The 23,429-nt window shown below is 40.1% G+C and overlaps 1 protein-coding gene across 1 annotated transcript in view; it reads right to left on the minus strand.

Moving 5' to 3' along the window:
- The window catches only part of LOC149447892 (protein phosphatase 1 regulatory subunit 14A-like), a 56,193-nt gene extending 33,686 nt beyond the window's left edge, over nt 1-22,507 (minus strand). Inside the window, exons 1-2 of the mRNA XM_089652018.1 lie at nt 22,279-22,507; nt 21,767-22,001 (exon numbers count right to left, since the gene is read on the minus strand). Of these exons, the coding sequence (XP_089508144.1) occupies nt 21,767-21,958 (192 nt within the window). The 5' untranslated portion in view covers nt 21,959-22,001; nt 22,279-22,507. The remainder of the gene's footprint in view (nt 1-21,766; nt 22,002-22,278) is intronic.
- Between the last annotated feature and the right edge of the window lie 922 nt (nt 22,508-23,429).

Consider the following 23,429-nt stretch of genomic DNA (forward strand, 5'->3'; position numbering starts at 1 on the left):
TTTTTGTGTAGTCTTCATGATTAAAGCAAATCTCAGAGATGTGTGCTGGAAGGCAGAGCCAACTGTCAGCCAGGCAGCGAGCTGAATCCTTACAATATTGTCGGGATCCTTTCAGAGCCCGGTACAGCTGCTCTGCCCCTTCAGCTGATGGCAGGCAACAACTTGCTTTCAGTTGACTCTAGGTGACGCACTGGAGAAGTATGGAGAAAAAAAAAAAAGTTTGGGCCATACTTTTAACTCCCCTGCAACAACATTTTCGAGTATCTGAAATTTTATATGCGACTTGCAGAATGTTTTCAGCATGGTTGACGTCTGTGAACTGTATCTGGATGTTGGACAGGTCAGTAAAAAAAACTCATAGTAGGTATCATTAATAGCCACTCTAACCAAGAGTGCAGATGACTTGGAGTGCTGCTGTTTTTTAGCCTGCTCATACACATTAACATTCAGCCAAACCATGTGTTTGTGTTTAGTCAAAGGAAAAAAACTTCACCAACTGCGATGATATTGTCAGTCTGTCTAAATAGCCTTCAGGATGCATTAACACTGTTGAATGCACCCACACTCCGATTAGATGCAGATGCGGGAAACAGCCCCACTGAAAGCAATGGGAGGCTGCTGACTTGCACCGCCAACCACGGCCATTTGCATGTAATTGCTCAAGCAGCGATCACATGTGAGTGATCAGCCCACAAGTTTGCATGTGAGTGGCCACGATTAGCTGTGGGAGCTAGCCGTCTCCCATTGCTTTCAATGGGGCTGCCTCTGACCGCTAATTGTGAGAACCCCTACTGGGGTTCCCGCATCCTAAGATCAGATGCATTTACACGTGTGAATGCACCCTAAACCATAAATCAAGGCAAAATAAAAATTAAAAAAAAATATTTGGAACATTCCTGCAACACATCCATATTCCGCCATGTTTTATCCCTTCACATCTACTGCAAGTACAGAAAAATAACTGTTGATGTGCTAGATATAAATGTTGTCCTTCCCTTACTGTTCGAACTCATGCCTTCCAAAGCACATGGTTTCAGCCCTGCCTACTCTGTTTCTGATGAATTACAAAAAGGACACTCTCCTCCCCAGCCCTCATTGTACACAGGGAGTTATCTGCTCACAAGATTTCTGGCACAATCAACATGTTTTTTTTTTTTTAAACTTCTTGAACAGATATAACAAAACACTTTTAATAGTATATTTAGCAGACCAAAAGTGAGCATAAAGGAGAAGTTCATTGTTAGGGTTTACATACACTTTAAGGAAGCAACTGGTATGGCGTGTGGCCAGGTACTGCCATCAGTAATTAACTGTCAAAAAGAGGTATTTAATGTTCACAAAGAATGGCTTAATGACCAGATCTGCCTCAACATATCTCACTGTAAGGCCTCATTCACACGGCCCTAAATATTTTACTGATGTTATTATACATGTTTTCTAGTATAGTTCCTGTGTAACAATCAGTAAAATACTATAGATGTACTTAAATGCGCAAAGACACATATGCGTACATACTTTGTTTTTACAATAATTTATTTTTTCCCATTGTTTAGACTTAATCTACACGCTTACAAATGCATAAGTGTGTACATTGTATGTTCTTAGATGCAGATTTTTGGATTCTGTGTTACGGATCTGAAAGCATTTCATGTTTATGCACCTATTTGAATGGTTTCATTGAAAACAATGCATCTGAATTTAGATCCATAATTAAAAAATGGCTATATATGCATTGGTGTGAATGAGGTCTAAGAGAGTGCGTAATAATAGCTGTGGCACTGGTCACATGATGTCTTTAGGACTGGTAGGTATTATACAGGATCTGTTAGTAAACTTTAGGGTGGGAACATGGATAAAAACAGTTCAGCGTCTGTAGTAGGTGATAGGCATTCTATCTTGGCATGGCTCCACAGGCGATTCTGTGATTTTGCGGCTTTAATAGGATAATAATACAGGTACATGTGTTGCAGGGATCTTCAGTAACAAACTACTGTGCAGTGTCAAGTACTGTCTTAATATACAGGATTTATTTCAAACATAATCAGTAAGTCAAAGAGCAGTGTGCAAAATGGCTATCCATAGCAAGCAGACAGCATTTAAATTTCACTGATCTACTTTCAGTTCCCATTATGTCCTACAATACTTTATTAAATAAGCCTGTTTATAGTAGGTATGTAGTGTGTAGGGTAAGCCAACACTGATCACATTGTCACAATGCAGTTGATAGGATGGACACAGCTGCCCAATTACCAGATAATGACTGGATACCCCCATAGGGAAGAGGTGACACTTGGATGGGGGGGGATGTGCTGTCCCCTGAGACACTGATTAATGTCACCAGCAGACACTATGTCCATTCGTCCTTGCTGGAAAATGAATGATATGTGTCCCAGAGCTGTTCCAGGCTGGTGTTGGATGAATAATTCATACAGCCTGCTTTTATGAGCTGTATTTATGTATGTTGTATGCTTATGTGTGAGTACAGAAACGGCAAAGTGACCTTTTCTATAGGCATGCTAATCCTTGTGTTCTGCAAACAAAGCTATAAATTTAATTTTCATGGTTCAGTAAATTATACAATTTAAAAAAGGACAGGGGTAGCTGCCCCTTCATAGCCATGTGTATTCTAGGACTTTGTGTCCAGAGGAATTGCGGATCAGAACGGGCCATTTCGAACCTTTCAGTGCATAATAAAGGCTTGCGTGGTCAGAGGCACATGTTTTTACAAAACCTGGAAAATGTGAGCAGAACCAATCTATTCTCTAGTGAAAAATCATAAGTGCCATTGCAACGTTGTGGACATCAGGCGATATTTGCGTTGCAACAACCTATTTGGGTGCAAGCAAATCTTTCCTTACTATTCATTCTTGAGGAGATATCAACTTTTCTCCAAACAGCCTAATCCTTGGTTCACACTAGCGCGAATTTCCAGTGACCAGTGACCTGCTGGCATGTAAAATTGCAGGTCAAGTGAAAATACATAGCTTTTATGGACATTTCTCAATAGTTTGTAAAGATAAGCAAAACTGATTGTAGCCAGGTGCTTGGCTAAAGCCCCATACACACAGGACGAATATCGGCTGAAATTAGCCAGTACAGTAGATACCGGGCAACATTCGGCCGTGTGTGCAAGTCCTTGTTTGACAGAAGCTGATCTTACAACCAGCTTCTGTCAAACAAACTTGCTGGAAAACCAGCCACCGATCCGCATCCGATCATCACTCTCAGCCAATGGCTGAGAGTGCTGACCGGTGTGTGCTGGTGGGGGTGCAATCCCCCTGTCAGAACACAAGAGCACAGTGGGGAGATCTTTGTACTAACATTGAACACTTAGTACAGAGGTTTCTTCACTGGGTTGAACGATAAAAAAAAAACAAATCTTACCGTGTAGCACTCTTAAGAATGGAGTGTGGGAGAAACACTGGCTTCAGCTGCTCTCTGTAGCTGCTGCCCTGCAGTGTTCAACTGCTTAATAGCTCTATCAACAAGAGGAAGGAGATGCTGAACAGTAAGAATTCAATAGACTGAGCCAAGCAGCAATGCACTGTGGGAACTATAGTCCAGAGGAGAGAGATTCTACTGTAATCAAAAGTTTTTGCACTTCCCAGAGGGAAAGAGCTGCATTTCTCTTAGGCCCCCTGTTAGAAATTCGATATACAGCCCTACAGAATAGACAGTGCACAGTCCACATGTGTTTATTTGCTGCTTCTCTGCAAACAGGACCCTTTATTATAAAGGAAAAGGTTTATCATAGAGGCAGCTACAAACTTATAAACACTGCCATCTACTGGTTGAAGAATATATCTCTACTGAACACTGAAGTAGTTGTTGCAAAATATATGAGCACTGTGTTCCAACACCCCCACTCAACAACTACTCCATATGTTAGTCCCATTTCAGATCTCAGTTCTCTGAATCTGTTTCTTGTAAGCGGTTTTGTCAAATGCTCTGATCCACTTTTGTTTTGTCATGAGTTAAAAGTTTTTGCTTCTTATCCCATGAATCTGGCTCTGGTTTAATGTTACACGAGTAACGTAGGACAGACCTTTGGCTGGGATGCCTTTATTGCTTTTGGTGGTTTACCTGATTGAAGCCTCTTGTGGCCTGGTTTATTTTACAGTGTTTGGATTGATGGAGTTAATTTGTATTTCTGTTTCACTTTGTTGCTTGTCTTCACTGATACTGACACTAATGTGGAATTTACCTCAGTTTGAAGTGTTTCTGTTAGTTCATGACATTTTGAATACACTGAAGTTTCATTGACAATCACACTTCTACTGATGGTTACTTTGTGTCTTGGTGTAGAATTCTGCATCCCTTTTTGAGATTCACTGTATTCCACAAGTATTCCTTCCTTTGCTCAAGCATTCCAGTTTGTACATTTTTCTTTTGGGATGCGCAGGTATGTTTTGCTTCAAAAATTTTTAGATGGTTCAAATTTAGGGCTTTTTATGCCACAGTTCAAATGGAGTTCTCAGTTGATTTTCCAGTTCCATTGTCTGTGTACAATACACTCGGCATTTTGCCAAATTTGTTGTTTGCTTAAGCCAAACACTATTCAAGTTTCTGTAGTACTTCACTTTTGTTGTGTAACAGATTTTAGTGTAGTATACCTGTAGCAATCATCTGAGAAAATACTTCGGTTTTTAATTTTTCCATTGGGCTATAAAGATCTCAATAAATTAAATCCAGGACGTTTCTTAGCTCTGCTGTTTCTCTGCTTTGGAAAGACTTTTCTTGTAATTTTCCCTTTTATACAGCTGGTGCATTTCATTGTTTGATCACATGGACTAATTTTATTCCACTTGCATTATTATTCATTCAGTTAATTTCTTTAATATTTCAGGACTTCTGTGCCCAAGTCATCTGTGCCATGTGTGAATACAGTTTGAATGTTTTTCCTCCTTGGCAGTATTAATCACCTTATTGCAGTTCAGCTGATACAGTTAATCTGTAATTATAGCCTATGCAAGTAAGATATCCCCTTTTGTGATGGCACAACTGTCACCTTGGAAGGTCACTACATTGCCTTGTTTTGTGAGTGTCTTCACTGACAAAAGATTAGTTTCAAGAGCAGGGAGATACAGGATATTTTTCACAGGTATCTTTCTAGTGACACTCTGGGAAATAGGACAGTAAAGAAAACTTTCTCCTATTCCTTCTATTTCCATTGTTTGTCCATTAGCTGTGGTGATCTTTTCTGTTCTACTCTGACTAAGGTAGATAAAGAAATTTGAATCATTTAGAATGGGCTCAAATTGCATTCCATCGCACCAAAGAAGTGCAAGCACCGTTTTTGGAGCTGCACAGCAACCACATTGCATGGTCATTCTGTACAATGCAATCAGCACTGCATTTGGGGTGTCATTAACTTTGTATCAATGCCTGCAGTGAATCGTATACACAGTGTTATAGCAATTTGGTGCGGGAAACACGCAGGGATCACTGTATTTCCCACAATGTATATGTGTGAACCTAGACTGAAGCTAGGTCTACAAGGTCTACCATCATATTTTAATACTTGCCTAGAAGAACAAGTAGACTGACTGAATGAATGTCAGCTTGATAAAAAGGGAACTCTGACAAAAAAGGAAGTACTGGTGGTGGGTCAGACCACATCTGACAAAACGCATACGTAAACCTGTAGCATTCTGACTGCTGGAGGGGACACCACCTTCACTACTAAGACTTGTTAGTTAGTTAGGGTCATTCTCTATGCAAACTACAATCCCATAGCCCATAGTCCCTAGTCCATCTCGAGAATGAGCAAAAGAGGGTGGCTACATTCCTAAAGTGGGACCATGGAAAATGAGCATAGCCAGACTCTAACAGGAAATCGGATCAAAAAAACAGAGATATGGAGGAGGCTGAAACAATAAAAAGGTATTTTTGAGTTAAGAATACATACTTGAATATATATATATATTTTTTTTTTTTTTTAAATCAGAGTTTAGTGTTAATTTTCACCTTTAGATTTCAAGTGTCTGCTGCTGTTAAATCCTCATTATTCCATCTGAGGAACATATCTAAAGAAACTACCAAATCCATGTATCCTAATCAGATTTCTTTGAGTTATTTGGAAAAGTACTATAGAAATATAGTTACTGATGGCTAATACAATGCTTCCATGCATTTCCAGAAAAAAACAGCACAAAACTTCAAAGTCCTGTCCATTTCCTTTAGGCTAGTTTTAAAAAAAATGTAATATAAACTGAATCAGCAGTTGTGCTTTGGAGCAGCGTAAACCTACTGTACTAATTAGTAAATTTACACCTGAGAGACTTGGGTCCAAAGATGGATATTTCCTCCAAACAGAGATAATTGGGAGGTCCAGGGGCGGACTGACAACTCATGGGGACCCAGGGCAATAGGGGATCATGGGGCCCCTGTGTCCTTGCCCAAACTCAAGAAAGCCTATGAGAAAGGTACCAGGGGCACCTCATAGGGCCCCCTACTGACCCCGGGCCCTCGGGCAGTGCCGGAGTTTCCAAATGGTCAGTCCGCCCCTGGGGAGGTCTATCCACAAACATATCCTCCCACCATGGCTTCCAGAAATCCTCTAGCTTGTGTATGATCAATATTCGACAGCCAAGTTCCATTTAAACCCCCATCTCCTGAAAGCCCATTCTAAAGATCTTTATATTATCCCGAATCCCTCAGGTATTTCTGAGAGAGAGCACAGCTGTACATCAGAAAACCACTCAGAGCATATATAGCTGTAACTTGGAGTCTGTAATTCTAAAATAAACATCCATTTTCATAAGAAATTCAGTACACTTGTCATAAAGGAAATTATTGTACAACAGGGTTCAGGATAATATTCTGGAAGTTATTTTAATACCATACTAAATATGTATTAGCAGCCGCAGCAGCCAAATCCCAGGATTATCCAGCCAAAGTCTACAGACTAACGAGCTGTCTGCCCCTTGGACCTAGATTTTTGTAATAAGAAATATTTTCTGTACAAGAGGCACAGCTCATATCCACGTGCATATGCCAACCATCTCTGCGATGCCTGCAGATTTGTAATTAAAGGCAGGGTTAAAATTGAATTCACTAATTAGGGTTACTTTCACATTGATCTGTGGCAAAAATGCATGTGTTTTTACCGCATTTGCGGTACTTTTCTTTCTTCTTTTTACAGGACATGTCACTCAAAATGCGCACTGCAAATGCACCACGGGTGTGATGCTTTTTGCCATTTTTTCCATTTATTTCAATGGGAATATGCATTTTGGTGCGTTTTTTTTTTTTTTACCACACCAAAATTTAGCAAACAGGATGAAAACTGCACCAGACCTGCAACAGATCAGTGTGAAGAGTTCCATAGAGATACAGGGTCACAGATCAGTGTGAAAGCAGCCTAAAAGCAGGCACCAAAAGTTTTCCTTATGTCTTATCTTTCAAAGCTTCATTTGCCTGTAAGCCTATAGTGCTCAATATGCAATAGCCCTTCAAGCTAGGTAGTTCCTCATTCCCCCATCTTTCATTGCAATGCTCCAACATCCTGCTCCCTCTAACAGCAGAGAGGCACATACTTCAGAGCTTTGACCCAGAAAAGTCAAGTGTATACTAAGCTCTACCTGGACTCCAGGTCAACTGTGAGCTCTTGAAGATACAAAAAGTATCTTTAGATTGTTCTTTGTGCCAATTTTCAACTGTTAAAAAAAAAAAAAAAAAATGATAAAGAAGCTAAACACTGAGTTCTTCTAGTTGTTGACTGCCAAGTTGTAAAGCCTGGACCATTTTTCTTAAAGCAACTGGTCTTCAAACTAATAAGTTAGCTTAAATAATTATTTCACCTTTTTCTCAAAAACAATAAATGCACATTTTTTCCAAGGTAAAAAAATTTTTTACATTTATTAATTTTGTCTGCCTGTAAAGCATTGCACCAGCGATCAGTATATCACTGATGCCATGTAGGTCTCTTGCAGATCTGTCAGCATATCTGCTTGCCCGTATGGGGATGTACTTTGTCTGATCCAGGTTTGCTTCAACCTACTGACTATAGTAAACCAAAACCAGATTTTAAAAAACTAAAGAATACTGGACTATGTACACGGTCATTGCTCTTTCTATTTTCTTACCAAATAAACTCACAAAACTGCCCCCAGGGGTTGAGAAATGATTCCCCTCCACTCCTGCTGATAAATGTGGGAAAAACACAGATAGTATGATAATGGGTACATAGTAGACTTTCCACATAAATTTCTAACCCAAAAACAGGAACTGCTCAGACTATCACTCATCTGTCATTTGTCGCTGAACCTATTTTCACACTCTATAACTATATAACAGATTCTATATATGTATACATGACTCATTTAGAGCAAATACACGTACATTCCTCCTCCACCCCTCCCATATAATGAAAGACTCAATTCTTCCCATCTACCTCCTCGAAGGCTTTTCATTTCTTCCCAACAATCCTATGTGAGGGGTACATATACTATACCAGGGGTAGGCAACCTTAAAGAGGTGGAGATCTACCTGAACAACATGGGAGAAGAAGTCAAAGATCACTGGGTACAGTGTTGCCTCTTTACATCAGATTTAAACCTCTAATTGCCATACTTTTGTATGCTACTGACAGGGTCACTTCATGGCCAATCTGCAGAAAATCATTGACCACCCAATGTAGAGCTGGTCATAGATGGGTAGTTTGTTTTTTCATTCAGCCAGCAACTTGAACGAAAAAAAAAAAAAAAAAAAAAGGCAGGCCATAGATTATGCAATTATATTTCCTTCCATCAAGAGTCCACAGTCAGCGTTGAAGGAATCCCTCCTGCAGCACTCTTGTTTTCTGCTGGCGGGGAGCCTTCCCTGCCAGCAGAACACAATGAATAATATTGCCTGTTATAGCTGGCAGGACTAGTCCTTTGGGGAAAAACCTGACAGGTTGGATGTATGCACATTGATCAAGAGACCCGTCACTGTCAGAATACACCTATCGGATGCAGCCACTGATTGTCAAAAGTTTTTCAGCATGTCCTTTCAACAAAAGTTGATCAAACATTTAACTTCTATCAAGCAGGGATGGCCACAAGCAAATCAAAATTCGCCTAGTTCAGAAGAGATCAGTCTATGATCAGCTTTAGTGAAAGTACCGATTGGCTGATGTAGATTTTTATGGCCAGTGGCTATTGTTACCCCAAAATAATGCCATTGTGCCAACTAAACTCGAGGTAGACATAAAATACCCACATTTTATGCAGCTAAAGTAAATGCAAGCCCATTCACCAAAATTTCCTATAAGCTTTAATTTGTTCGTGTAATGCTAATAGCAATTTTCAAAAGTTTTAAATCCGTAACATATTATAATAATAATAATACTTGGTGATCCTGTCATGAAGATCCTTGTTCAGGCACTTCCTGTTGTAGAGTGACAGAATTTTGTCTTCCAATTGTGCTCCTGCTTTGTGACCCTGTTGCAGTGCATTCTGATGAAGACTGCACAGGCGTGATCCACTGTTGTCACCATCAAGAGACGTACCCTGAGAAGTGTAATGCAACTATCACTCATTTGCACACATGATGGGAAATGGGTAGAGGAAATTAGCAGCACTGATATGAAGAAGATTGTAGTTTGAAGTTTGGCAAAATCCTGCTGAATAGGCTGAAATTTGAGGTGTGGGCAAACCCCACAAGCACCACCTGGCTCAACTAAATCAACTGAGCTGGGTTAAAAATTATAAAACTGAATAGCAACTGCATCTTCTCAGATATATCCACTGTTAGGCGGTGCCAGTGCCACAGCTGCAAACACAATAGCCAGCAATGGAGATGCCCCCTTCAATGCTGAAGTTAAAGAGAGGATGGCTTCTACAAATGGATAATGATCCTAAACACACCTCGAAATCCACGGGGGATTACATCAAGAGGCGTAAACTGAAAGTTTTGTCATGGCCTTCACAATCTCCTGACCTCAACATAATTGAAAATCTATGGATAGACCTTAAAAGAGCAGTGTGTGACAGACAGCCCAGAAATCTCAAGGAACTGGAAGACTTTTGTAAGGAAGAATGGGCAAAGATACCTCAAACAAGAATTGAAAGACTCTTGGCTGGCTACAAAAAGCGTTTACAAGCTGTGATACTTGCCAAAGGGGCAGTACAAGATATTAACTCTGCAGGGTGCCCAAACTTTTGCAGACGCCATTTTTTTGTTTTCTGTTATTTTGAAAGTGTAAATGATGGAAATAAAATCTAATTTTTGTTGACATATTATAAGAATGTCTAATCTGTAATTTGATGCCTTTTGGAGATTTTTCCATCTTTCCTTGGCTTCTTTATGCACATTAATACAAATTTTTAGCTGGGGTGCCCAAACTTTCGATCCCCACTGTAGATGGAGAAATCAATTGATACTCTCCTGTTCAGGTCTGTCAAAATTTGACCCATCAATGAAAAAGATAATCATATACTTGGTAAAACGTGGTAACAATATAATCAGTCTCTAGGTAGAGTGAAGTGATGAAATTAGTTTTTAAGCCTCATTTGCCTGTGATATCCGATGTTCACTCCTCACACTTGTGTTTTGCAGTCAGAAAAATGGCTACCATAAAGGACTATCAGTTGCTGCCACATCGACAAACATAAAGGAGCTGGGCCCACTCACATCACATGAGAGTGATTAGCTTTGAAAACTCTGCTTACAACCTAGTTTAAATCACTCCCACGTGATTGGATGAAGAACCCCCCTTAATGTCCTCATATCGGCACGGTTGCAAGTGAGCAAACACTTTGCCTCTTGAATAACAATGAAATGTGTCTGACCTCAACCTTGAATAATGAATTTGTCTATTCATATTTTATTTGTAGGTGGATCTTTCAATTCCAGTTTGTTACAGAAGATATTTTTGAGTGCTGAACCTTCCAATTAATTCAATAGAAACCAAAGAGAAGCTATAGAAGCATCAATGACATATTATTGGCTCAATATTGATTGATGTGATGTCACTCTAGTTTCTATTCTGTTAATTTACAGCACAGAAAAAGTAAGCAGGAGGTGTAACTTTGGCAGTGGTTGTCAACATATGAGCTAAAGGGGGCCTCAAATGCTGCTCCTGATATCACCAAAGGGTCACACATAATGTTCAATATATGTGATCCTTGAGTGGTCAGGCCTTACCGATTCCCTTAAGAAGCAAAGGCAACCATACCGAATTGTATAGAGAAAAACAGAAGATAAGTGAGCGCTTATGTGATAATATATAATAAGCAGCAGCTGTACACCCAAAAGGCACCGTATCAAACCTTCAATAGCATATATGTTTAGCTGGGCTAGATTTACTTAAGTTTCTAATCACACGGAAAAAGAAGAAACTTATCTATCTAGACACAGAAATCAATAAAGTACGAGAGAAACTCATTCCATTTAAGGATAGGAATGATTATCAATTAGAATCTGAGAAATTGAAACAGTCTTTAGAACATACTGAGAAGGAACAAAAGACAAAAAAATGTAAGAAATACATACGAGATCATAGGGATTATGCTACTAATAAAGTTTTTAAATGGCAAACGGATGAAGATGAACCTGGTATTGCGTCTCCCATACCCATGGAGACTAATTTGCATACATCTAAACCAAAGAAAAATAATAAAGGCGGGAAGGTTTCTAATCACTCTCGCCAGGTTTATCATCATCAATCTCAGTCATCTGGGGATAATAGGGTTACTTACAATAGTAATATACCTACAACTAATCGGTTTGAACCACTGAGGTCTATGTCAGATGAGAATATAGGCTCTAGAAACTATGACTGGTATCCCAATCAAGGGTATAGGGACAATCAATTTAAAAAACCATATCAACAACAAGGTAAAGGACCCTCTAATAATAATTATAACAGAGGATATGGTTATTATAATTCCCCTAGAAGGAATTATGGAGCCCCCTATAGACATGATGAGTTCATGGCACCTATACCCAGAACACCTCAGCAGCCATTTAGGCAACCATCATATGCTCCACCATATAGAAATGAGGTCTATTATCCCCCAACAACTGACTATCCCACATATCATAGTGAGAATCGGAATCCCACCCCGGTTCATTTTTTAGACCAGGGAAACTCACGCAAAAGAAGCGTTCGAGCAGGGGAAAAAGAGGAGGCAAAAGGGTTAACAAACCCAAAAAAGAGGAAACTATAAAGGGTAAGGGGATTTTTAACCTTAGTGGGAAAGTGTTAACCCCCCAAGAGCTGGACTTACTGGATAGAGGATTAAAATTTGCACCAAATAATAAATTGGACAAATTTCATACATATATTGACATACACAGATTTGTAAGGTCAATATCTTTGAAAAAATATTTCTATATGAACCCTATTGTCAAAAATACTACTAATATTAATATCCAGTCAAACTTAAGGAATGCATCTCTATTCAACCCCCCCCCACAGACCAATAGCTATATTAATGTTTTTAAAGAAACAGTACTTAGAGATTTAGCTGCTGTGAAGATAAAGAACTATAGAGATCATCATGGGACTTCCAAAGCTATTGATTCCCTCCTTGACCAGAAAGACCTAGTCATAAGGCCTGCAGATAAAGGAGGGGGTGTTGTGCTAATGAATAAAGATAGCTATAATAAGGAAGTATATAATATTCTGGGAGATGTGGATACATACTGCCGTCTCCCAAAGAATCCTTTGCTTGCATACAAAAAATCTCTAAAGACTATTATCGCTAAAGGTTATTCGGATAACATTATAAATAAAAAAGAGAAGGAGTTTTTATGTCCATCGGCTCCTAGGATACCGGTCATGTATATTCTCCCCAAGGTGCATAAAAATTTAGAGAACCCTCCCGGCAGACCCATCATAAGTGGTATTGGATCTTTATGTTCCCGAGTAGGACAATACATAGATTATTTCCTACAACCACTAGTACGGAAAACGCCATCTTATCTGCGAGACACAAAACAAGTGTTGCAGGATATTCAAGGCCTCCATGTCGATCATGATACAATTTTAGTTACTGCTGACGTGGCTTCTTTGTACACGAGTATTGATCACATAGAGGGTATGCAAGCAGTAGATTTTTATCTTAATGAATCTACTCTGTCTCCTTTACATAAACGGTTTATTCTCACCCTTTTGGATTTTGCTATGACTAGAAATTATTTCTGGTATGATAGTAATTTTTATTTGCAGACTAGGGGCGTGGCAATGGGAGCGAAATTCGCCCCAAGCCTGGCAAATTTGTTCATGGCAAGATGGGAGGAGGATGTTATATATGCCAGAGATTGGCCGGAACTATACTTCTACAGGCGATATATTGATGACATACTGCTTGTCTGGAAAGGGGATGAACAGACACTAATAAATTTCTTTGGCACTCTTAACAATAACACCTTAAATATCAAATTAACTTTTGATTATAGTAGATCTAGTGTAAATTTCTTGGATTTGACAATAATAAACCAAGAAGGTACCATCATAACTTCTTCCTTTTTCAAAGAAACAGACCGCAACGGGTACATTCCCATCAGTAGTTGCCATCACCCGTTATGGCTTTCAAACATACCAAAAGGCCAATGCTTAAGGTTGAGAAGAAATTGCACTTCGGTTGATACCTTTTTTTCACAGGCATCTATATTAAAAAATAGGTTCTTAAAAAAAGGATACGACGATGCAGATCTGACCCGTACTATGCACGAAATAGGGAATATGGATAGGGATTCTTTGCTTGCTAATAATAATGTTTTACAAAAGTCACAAAAAATTTGTCCTTTTGTTACTACATTTTCCAGACAATATAAGACCATCTCGAGGATTATTAATCAGAATTGGAAAATTCTGAAGGCGGATCCAGTGTTAACTAAAATCCTCCCTGATAGACCCGAGATTACTTATAGAAGAGCTCAACCTCTGAGGAATCTTATTGCCCCAAATATTATCAACCCTCCTAGGAACATTTCTTTTTTGAACAATACCACCGGTTTTTTCCCATGCAACAGGTGTATTATATGCACCTGTAATAGTAATAGGAAAAAGAGGACAGATAATTTCACATCGACTAGTACTGGTAGGACATTCAAGATCAATAACTTCATATCATGTCATAGTAAATATGTCGTGTATCTCTTGCAATGTCCGTGCAAAAAACAGTACGTTGGGCGTACCATCAGAAAACTTAAGGATAGACTTCGTGAACATGTTAGCAATATTAAGAAGGGTTTTAAAGATCATTCTTTATCATTACACTACAGAACCCATCATAATAGGGATCCATCTTCATTACAGTTTGTAGGTATTGATATAGTACAGGCCCACTGGAGGGGCGTAAATAAGAAAAGAGCAGTCTCGCAAATGGAAACAAAATGGATATTCCAGATGGACTGTATGCGCCCCAAAGGACTTAACATAGAATTGGATATCAATAGTTTCATTGATAACAGCTAATTGGGACTAGTTAGATATCCTTCTATCTGTACATCTATATTCGAATTCTTTACAACTGATCCTATGTATATCCATCTTATTTTATTTATTTTATAAAACTATAAGAGTTTCCGTTTGCCATTATGATGATACATATTTATTTTAACAAATATGTTATTATATTAATAATTCTACATGCACTAATGACCCACTGGTCTATAGATGCATGTTTTATTCTTACAGTTGTATTAAATATATTTATTGTTGGTCATTACTGGTTTAGAAATGACTTTCATACATAAAGGTATTTATGATGTATTCATCTATTAAAAATTCTCTTGCTTGGCAGATGTTATATGTTTGCCAGTATCTATGTATGCATGATCACCAGGTTTTTATATACATTTTTTATATACGTTTTATATATGTTTTTAAATATGTTTTATTTTATGTTTATATAAATATACCCTTGTATGGGTTTTACATAATCACACTATTTGGGCTAGGATAAACATGGGCTATATACTAGGATTTTGGATCTATTAATTAAGGATCCATCCTGGTTTTTGCCCATAGCCATATCACTTGGGCTTCACTCTGCACAGGTGACCCATAATTTATGGATTGAATTATCCCTGGTGCTCATAGCATTACATTGAACCAGCTATGGTGTTCATAGCATTCGTTCTGCTGTTTGTCTCAGTGCACCTGACGATTGGCGTTTGCGCATGCGCCATCGGGTCGGGCTACAATAAAATGGCGCCCGGAGCGCGGACATCCAGCGTAGGGAAAATGGCGCATGGCGTACTGCGCATGCGCCAATGTCCATATTTAGCCATTGTCACTTGCGTCCACCACTGTAAGCTGCACCCCTATGACTACGAGCCTTCGCTCGAAACGCGTCAGGGATAGCTACAGCAGGTTGGACGCTTCACCGCCGGCGCCACGAGGGGCCCCGGCGGCCATCTTTGATTCATACCTGGGTCAGTATTTTTTTGTAAGTTGGATTTTCTGCTATCCTGTGCCTTCAATAAAGATACCTGAGGATATTACACTATGTGGCCCTTTCTATTTATTTGAGTTCTGGTGAGAACCGGCCAAGTCTACGGAACAGCTGCATCCATCCAGTTACCGGGCCATGAGGGATATGCTGACCAGATCTGACCAGACCAGGATGATGATACAGGAGGTCTAGTGATAATTTTACACAAATGCGCATAAAGATTGCGTATCTGGTGAGTGCGCAGTCTTTATATTTTATCACCCGATGGTCCTGTATATTGGACGTCTGAAGATCACCCTGGATCTTAAGAGCACTCCTTCACTGGACTGTTTTTCACTCTCTTCACCTAGAGCCACCATATAGTGGCATTACTAATTTACAGTCACTGTTCACTATTGTGTAATTATTATTTGTTTGGTTATACAGCGCTGCACCTCCCTGTTCACATATATACCGAATTGTATACTTGCAGCAGCCTAAGTACCGCAGGACATTACCACCTGATGAATATGACCCGCTTAAATGAACAGGGCCATACCACAACTGCATGCAATGGACACAATTGCAGTGTGGTGGCGTCAGCCTTTAGGGGTTAAATTTGACGTTGAGGAGGTGACATAACACCTCTTAACCCCCTGTCAAAAGCCTCTGATAAGTGAGGGATCGCTCTTTAGAGGGCAATTAATGTAAACAAGTCCTTAATCAGAAATTTTCTGCATTGCCTAATTAGAAAGTTGGGATGTCTTGGATAGTGCTGTGCTGCTATTGGTATGAAGGTTGAGGATGCTGCTGTGCTGTCTGGTAGTGGCAATAGTACACGGATGGTTTACAAGGCTAGCCGCACAGAATTACACACCCTTTGACTGAATATATATTCATATTTTAGTATGTAGCTGCTTGCCTGGCGTTCATCTTATAATTGCTAAACTACATTGCTTTTTTGTTTGCAAATGTACTGAGAATAAGAAAACTTTACTCCCAAAGTCCTAGTCCTAGTTGCACCAAAAGAGACCACATGGTCTCTGAATACCAGGAGCATTGTGGGTATTTGCAGTGTTTGTAGACTGCAAACAGTCTATTGTTTCCAATCAGACAAACCTTGTCTGGTAAACTTGCAGTAAGAACAAAAACACAATGCTTGGTCAATCACTGGGCCATTTAACGGTGCTCTTGAGAGGCAATAATCATGTTGGCATCTGTGGTTATCACTCAGCAATTTTCTGCCTCTCCACCTGCCCATTCTAAATGAGAAAAGAGCAGGAAGGGGCTAACATTACAAGCGCCACTTCTGTCCATTGGGCAGGTCCCACTCCAGACGACAGGCTGATGTTTCCGGTCCTGTTGTCCCCATGGAGTGAGCTGCCATTTCGGTTTTTTTATGTTTTTTTCTGTTTTGGAAAAAATAGAAGTTTATAACCTCTGTTGAGTTGTTACTGCTATTGAGGTTCTGCTACAGAGGTTTCCCCTCATATTTGTCCTGCTGGCAATGTTTTAGTGGCAGGAAATAAGGAGAACTCTCCAAATGCAACATGGACCAAAATAAAAATGCCTTTTTTGGTAGAGTAGCGGAAAGACAGAACCTCTGTCAGGTTTTGACTGCTATCCAGGGCATCCTTATTTTCTGTCCTGCTGAAATTTCTGAACAAAGAGAGAAAAAAATAATTAATTATTTATTTACTAAAGGAGGGGGACAGCTAGAATTCCTGTTAGTTTTTTTTTCTGTCTATGCCCCTGCTGCATATTTTGCTTCATTTTCTGCCTGGTATGCATGTTACTTTATCTAATATCGGCTCCATCACACCATTATCACATTTTCAAATTTTGAATTTTTTTTTTAAAACACAAAATAGCGGATTCCCCCTCCTTTCCCACCTAGGCAAGAAAGTCATAGCCTCTGCTACTTCACTCATCCCAGGAAACTTTGTGACAGTTTACACCACACTGCACATGTGCTGCATTGTGTCATCAGCCTGAAACAACTAAGAACAGCCAGCCAGCTCCCTGAAAAATGTAAGAAGAGATGGGGAGCGGGATCTGCTTATCCAGTAATTGGTGTGTGCAGGGGCGGACTGACCATTTGGAAACTCAGGGACCCCATGAGATGCCCCTGGTACCTTTTTCATAGGCTTTTTTGAGTTTGGGCAAGGACACAGGGGCCCCATGATCCCCTATTGCCCGGAGGCCCCATGAGTTGTCAGTCCACCCCTGGGTGTGTGTGTGTATCACAAACAGAGCAAAAACAAGTGGTGGGCCATGAGGGAGCCATGCCAGGCACAGTGCTGGTGGTTGTGGTAATGGTGGAGGGTGCTCCTTCATTGCATGCTCCAGATCACTGGCTGGCAACCACTGGGCAGTGGCTTCAGGGCTGCTTTGATATCTACTGCTGTCACACCATGCTCCAACATGCTCTGTCTCTCTACCCCATTCGCCCGAAGTTGACATGATATACACACTGTGCATGTGCAACTAGTCCATGCTAACCATGGGTAGCCAGAGCAAGAGGTCAGAAAATGGACGCAGGGTGGTGCCCTCATTCTAAGTCATGCATTAACAGCAGGGAAAGGAACCTGTTGCAGAACTGATCACGAAGACTGTTACGATTAACAATACTACTTTGAGATACAGAACCATCAAACATACTAAATGTATGTGACACAAATCGCTTATACACACCATTAGGCGTTTAGTGGTTTCCAGTATAATTCACCTTTCACTCCACTCTTCAGTATAACTCAACTTTCACTCCAATATAGGGTTGCCACCTCATCCCTTTAAAACCGAACACATTAATTACACAGGTTCTGTGGCTGATTAAGGCAGTAATTAAAATGACTTAGTGCCTTATCTGCATTAAGTTAGCATCAGAACCTGTGTAATTAATATGTGTTTGATTTTAAAGGGATGAGGTGGTAACCCTACCCCAATATGGGTGTCAATACATTGTTAACAACACCTCAAATGCAGATTGCAAAAGTTGCATTTGGGGTGATACATTTTTCAAAAGTAGTGTACACACTAGTTTTTGTGCAATCCGCTGTGATTTCAGACCAGGGGTGGACTGACAACTCATGGGGCCCCCGGGCAATAGGGGAGTATGGGGCCCCTGTGTCCTTGCCCAAACTCAAAAAAGCCTATGAAAATGGTACCAGGGGCATCTCATGGGGCCCCCTACTGACCCTAGGCCCTCGGGCGGTGCCCAAGTTTCCAAATGGTCAGTCCGCCCATGTTTCAGACCCATTCACATGAATGGGCTGGAAATCTCACCGCAGAACGAACAGGAATGGGTATTCTAGAGTGAACCAGCAGTAAACAAGCAGCATAACTCCATTGTCCTTTTGGTTTCATGTGAGATGCTGCACTTCATCAACATACTAGCAACCCTAATACAGAAAGCAACCAAATTCTACAAAACCCTTCCCTATGCAAGACAGTAAAGCAAATTGAATTGTATAGAATGCAAAATGTTTTTATGTATGTTAATAAATAAAATAATACATTAAAAACTGTTGAATTTATTGGCCTTTGTAGGAGATGTCAACTGTATAAAGGATAGGCTTCTCTAAATTTTTGGCTTTAGTTTATTCATGTATGTTTAACTAGTTATCTTATCTGTGCTTTTTTTGTGTTATCAGCTCCTAACAGTTCCTTTAAAATGTGAAAAAACTGGTATGACCAGAGCAGCCAGTCAGTCAGTGTCCTCTTTAATTCCTTTAGCACTAGAGTACCGTAGTTGTATGGGAGTGTATGTGGGTTCTCTTGGGCATCTATTCCACTTATTAAACAACAGGCTACCCAAACTCACAGAGTATTTGGTAATTGAAATTATCCAGCTGCTCATTCTCAATTTCCCCAGTACTCCAATAATCTTTGAATTAGGATGCTGCGCTGCCACTCCTAAAACTTGGAAAAATTTGTGATATGTGAGTGTAGTAAATCCCAGTTTAAAAAGGTACGTGTTTAAAAAAGTGTACCGTGCTACAATACACCCCCCTCCTCAATGAATAAATGTGTAGTCACAGCTCTAAAAAAACGAACATAATAATATGTGTATCGTGCTACAATGCACCTCTCTCCTCAATGAGGACACCCGTACAACACTCTTTGATAAATAAATCACTTTGTGATGAAAAACACCTATTAAACAAATATGTTAATATTGAAGGGACTACAATACACCTTCCCCTAATGCAACACACTGAAATATTGTGCTAGATAATGTAATTAAAAAAGGTCAATATATAGCAATCCAGTATGTGTCAGTTTGTCTTTATAAAGTCCCGGTACTACAAAACACCTTCCACATCTTAAAAACAATGGTGACTCAGTGATATAGCTGGTGACCGTAGCAGGTAATTTGTGATTCTTCCCATTTCCTCTCCTGATGACGTCACGATGAAACGCGTTGGGCTGGGCTAATTGTGTAAGTTGCAACCGTGCATTGTAGCACAATACATCATGGAGTGTTGCATGGGTATCCTCAGTGAGGAGAGAGGTGTATTGTTATGTTCGTTTTTTAGAGTTGTGACTACACATTTATTGAGGAGGGAGGTGTATTGTAGCACAATACACTTATTTAATCACGTACCTTTTAAAGTGAGTTTCATACACTCACATATCACTTTAACTAATTTTTCACAGTTTTAGGAGTGGCAGTGCACCATCCTAATTGATTTATCACACTAACTTGTGTTAGTTGCTAGCAGAAGCCTACAGACCTTAAGAAACCCTGCACTACGGGGAGATTAAACAAAATATTACCTCCAATAATCCTGCATGTCTGTATCACATGGTAATAATAGACTTTACTGGGCTTTATCCATGGGAAAACAATAGCGTACATGCTGAAAAATCCAGATATTACCAAAATTTTAACCCAAATGCTCTTCTAAAAATATATGCTACAATGGCAGATACAGTTATGCTCAGACGTTTCATGGATTTTAATTCAGTTTGCTATGGGCACCATTAGATTGGCTGTAAACTCAAAAATTTAATCACCTGACCCATCTCTGTCATGGACAGCCTGATCTTATACAGATTTGATCATATAAGTGCACACTTAACAATCCCTTATCATTTAGAGATGATAAAAAAAAAAAAAAAAAAACTTACATGTTAGCTACATACATGTGCCAATAAGATTATCGGGAGATCAGAACTCGCATTCAGTAGACACTCCTTCTTAACAAAGATCAGGCAGAAATTTCAGGGCAAGTCATGGATGCTTGATTTTTGGAAATTGTTGGTATAAAACTACTTTGTCTGCAGTCACTGTTCAGTTGAATTATTTCCACCCAGCAGGTGGTGTCATCGCAGCCACCCACGGTTCAAATTTTGGCTGATTCCTAAGGATCCGATGAAATTCGAGTTGTATATACTCCTAGATCTAACGAGCAGGGCCCTCTGGTTCCTCTTGTACCAAATTGTATTGTAACTGTAATGTCTACCTTCATTTTGTAAAGCGCTGCGCAAACTGCTGGCACTATATAAAACCTGTATAATAATAATAATATAGCAAGCTTTACAGTTATTGGACTATCCTTTTTACCCCCATGATTTGCTGAAGGCAAAGATGCTCCTTGTAAGATGGAGAATTTCTAACTTATTTCCTCATTCTTCCAGGTAGAAGAGTGAAGAACCACGACTACCGCATGTGCACCATTGTATCCATTGATTAAGTATCTCGGCAGTTCCTGGCATTGTTCAGAGATGTGCAAGAAAAAGCAGATATCTGCTTCTCAATGTTAAGCTTTTAGTTGCCTATAGACAACAGATGACCACTTATTTTTGTTTCAGATCAGGCAAAGAACTATTGTCTATGTGGTACCTGCAGACACCCCAAAGCTGAGGAGTTTCAGGGAAGGGGGTGTAGCGATTGTATGGGTATAAAACCTGATCTGAATGCTATTCTATGATAAGCTTACATTGGAGGTGTCTGCAGTGCGCCGTCGCCACCTCTCTGCAAAGGTTAAGGCCACCATTCATGTTTATGGAACTGGTGACAGCACACATGCCTGGTGGAGTTTGGATCGTGTTTGCACATCTGACAGCCATTTACTGTATATTAGAAAAAAATCATATATAGTAGTAGAAGGAGCATTGGACCAAATGATAAAAAAGTCCAGATTGATTTATTGATTTGCACTAAAAGACAGCCAACACGTTTCAGAGTCAGAAAACACCCCCCCTTCATCAGGGCTACAGCAAATTAAAATATAATATAGATGTAATTGGTATAATCATAGGACAGACAACATTAAAAGATCATGGGTAAAACAAACACAAATATATATAAAAATATGTACACATACACAATAATACAAATATTGGCAGCTTATATCTAGATATTAACATTCGTAACCTTTAGCACTTACCCTGCCCTCATAAAGGCGCTCAATACTTTCATCAATCCACTTCTCCACGTCCAGCCTCTTTTGTAGCTCCTTGCGGTCATATTTGACCGTGACTCGGGCTTGTCTCCTCTGTATGGCTTGTCCTGAGTCTCTGTTCCTGGACGGAGAGTGGGTTTTATTAACCAACCTCTTCCCAACCTTATTTGCTGCCATCCTGGTAAGTCCTGTTCTAGCTGCCAAGGGTTGGTGGTCCTTCCTGCTCAGAGCAACAAAACCATACAATCAAAAATCACAATTGCTCACCCCACTTCAGAAGAACAGTTTCAGGTGTGGAATTCTATTTAGAAATAAAGTTTTAGCTTGACCTAAAAAGTCAACTTATATTTTTTTTTATCTAAATGAATATTGATAATCTGGCATTAACTGCGGATATACACAGTAGCTGGAAAGTATTGATCTCCAGTTTTAGTGATCGATCTTGTGATCCAGTCACTGATTTAATCCTAAATCCATTATCAGATATGCAACCAGACCTCTCAGTGTCGTCTCCACGTGTGCAGGGAATCCTAAGTGTCACAATGGTCCTATTGTGCTGGATGGAGCAGTGGTCCTCCGCTGTGCTCCCAGTGTTGGGTTGCTGTGTTCCTGGGGTGCTCTAGGTCAGCCTCCTCTCTCACATGCTGGTTTTGGAGCTGCACTGTGCTGTAGCAGTGTACACCCCAGCCCAGCCGCTCTCAAACTGACACTGCATAGCCCTGCACAATGTCTCTGAGTCTAAGGGGAGGGGCCCTTGTAAAAAATCACTGTAATGTGCAGCAAATGCTGCTTTTTGTCTCTAGACAGCAGGACACAGACCTCCCTTCTCTTTGTACACAGACAGGATATAGACCTCTCATCTGCACATGTACACCGGTCATAGACATAGAAGACACAGAAAGGCATCACACAAACAACCTTCCATCTGTCACTGCAGTGCAACCGTATATTACTGATATTCTAGGACATCTTGACTACACCCGTACTGATCCTTTTTAGGTTTCCTGTACATGGGTGCATTTTCCAGTACACGATTGTGTTGGTGCTCTGGATGTCCTGTTACTACGTACAGCCGTCCATAGACATGAATGCAGCTATGCGTCACTACTTGTGCAAAGTGACACATGCGCACAGACATAATGTTCCAGACGCAGGTAATGTGCGTCTGGGGCATTACATCTGTGAACACGCGCCACTTTACACAAGTAGAAGTGCACAGTGGCATATAGCCATGTTCATGTGTATGGGCAGCTATACAAAGCACCAGAACATTCTGGGCGTCAAACGCGTTTACACTGTATGGGCAAATATGCCCATGTGCATGAGCCCTAAAGGTAGACATACAGTAAACAATCTGATTGTACACTGACATTACATTACATTGAGTTTATATAGCGCCAAAGGGTTTGCTCAGCGCTGTACAATAGAGGGGGGGACAATACATGAACAGTACAGCAACTACAAACAGCACACGAGGGGTTATAGGGCCCTACTCTTTCGAGCTTACAATCTAGGAGGGAGGGGGTAGTGGTACAGGAGGAAGTGGCTGTGGGGGATTGAGTGGTAGGAGGAATGAAGGAGAGTGGCAGTTAGGTGAGGGTGGGGTAGGCTTCACTGAATAGGTGGGTTTTCAGGGAGCACCTGAAGG

This window comes from Staurois parvus, unplaced genomic scaffold, assembly GCF_062004578.1.
Source record: "Staurois parvus isolate SC_StPar_1 unplaced genomic scaffold, SC_StPar_1.0 ptg000668l, whole genome shotgun sequence".
NCBI classification, from domain to species: Eukaryota; Metazoa; Chordata; class Amphibia; order Anura; family Ranidae; genus Staurois; species Staurois parvus.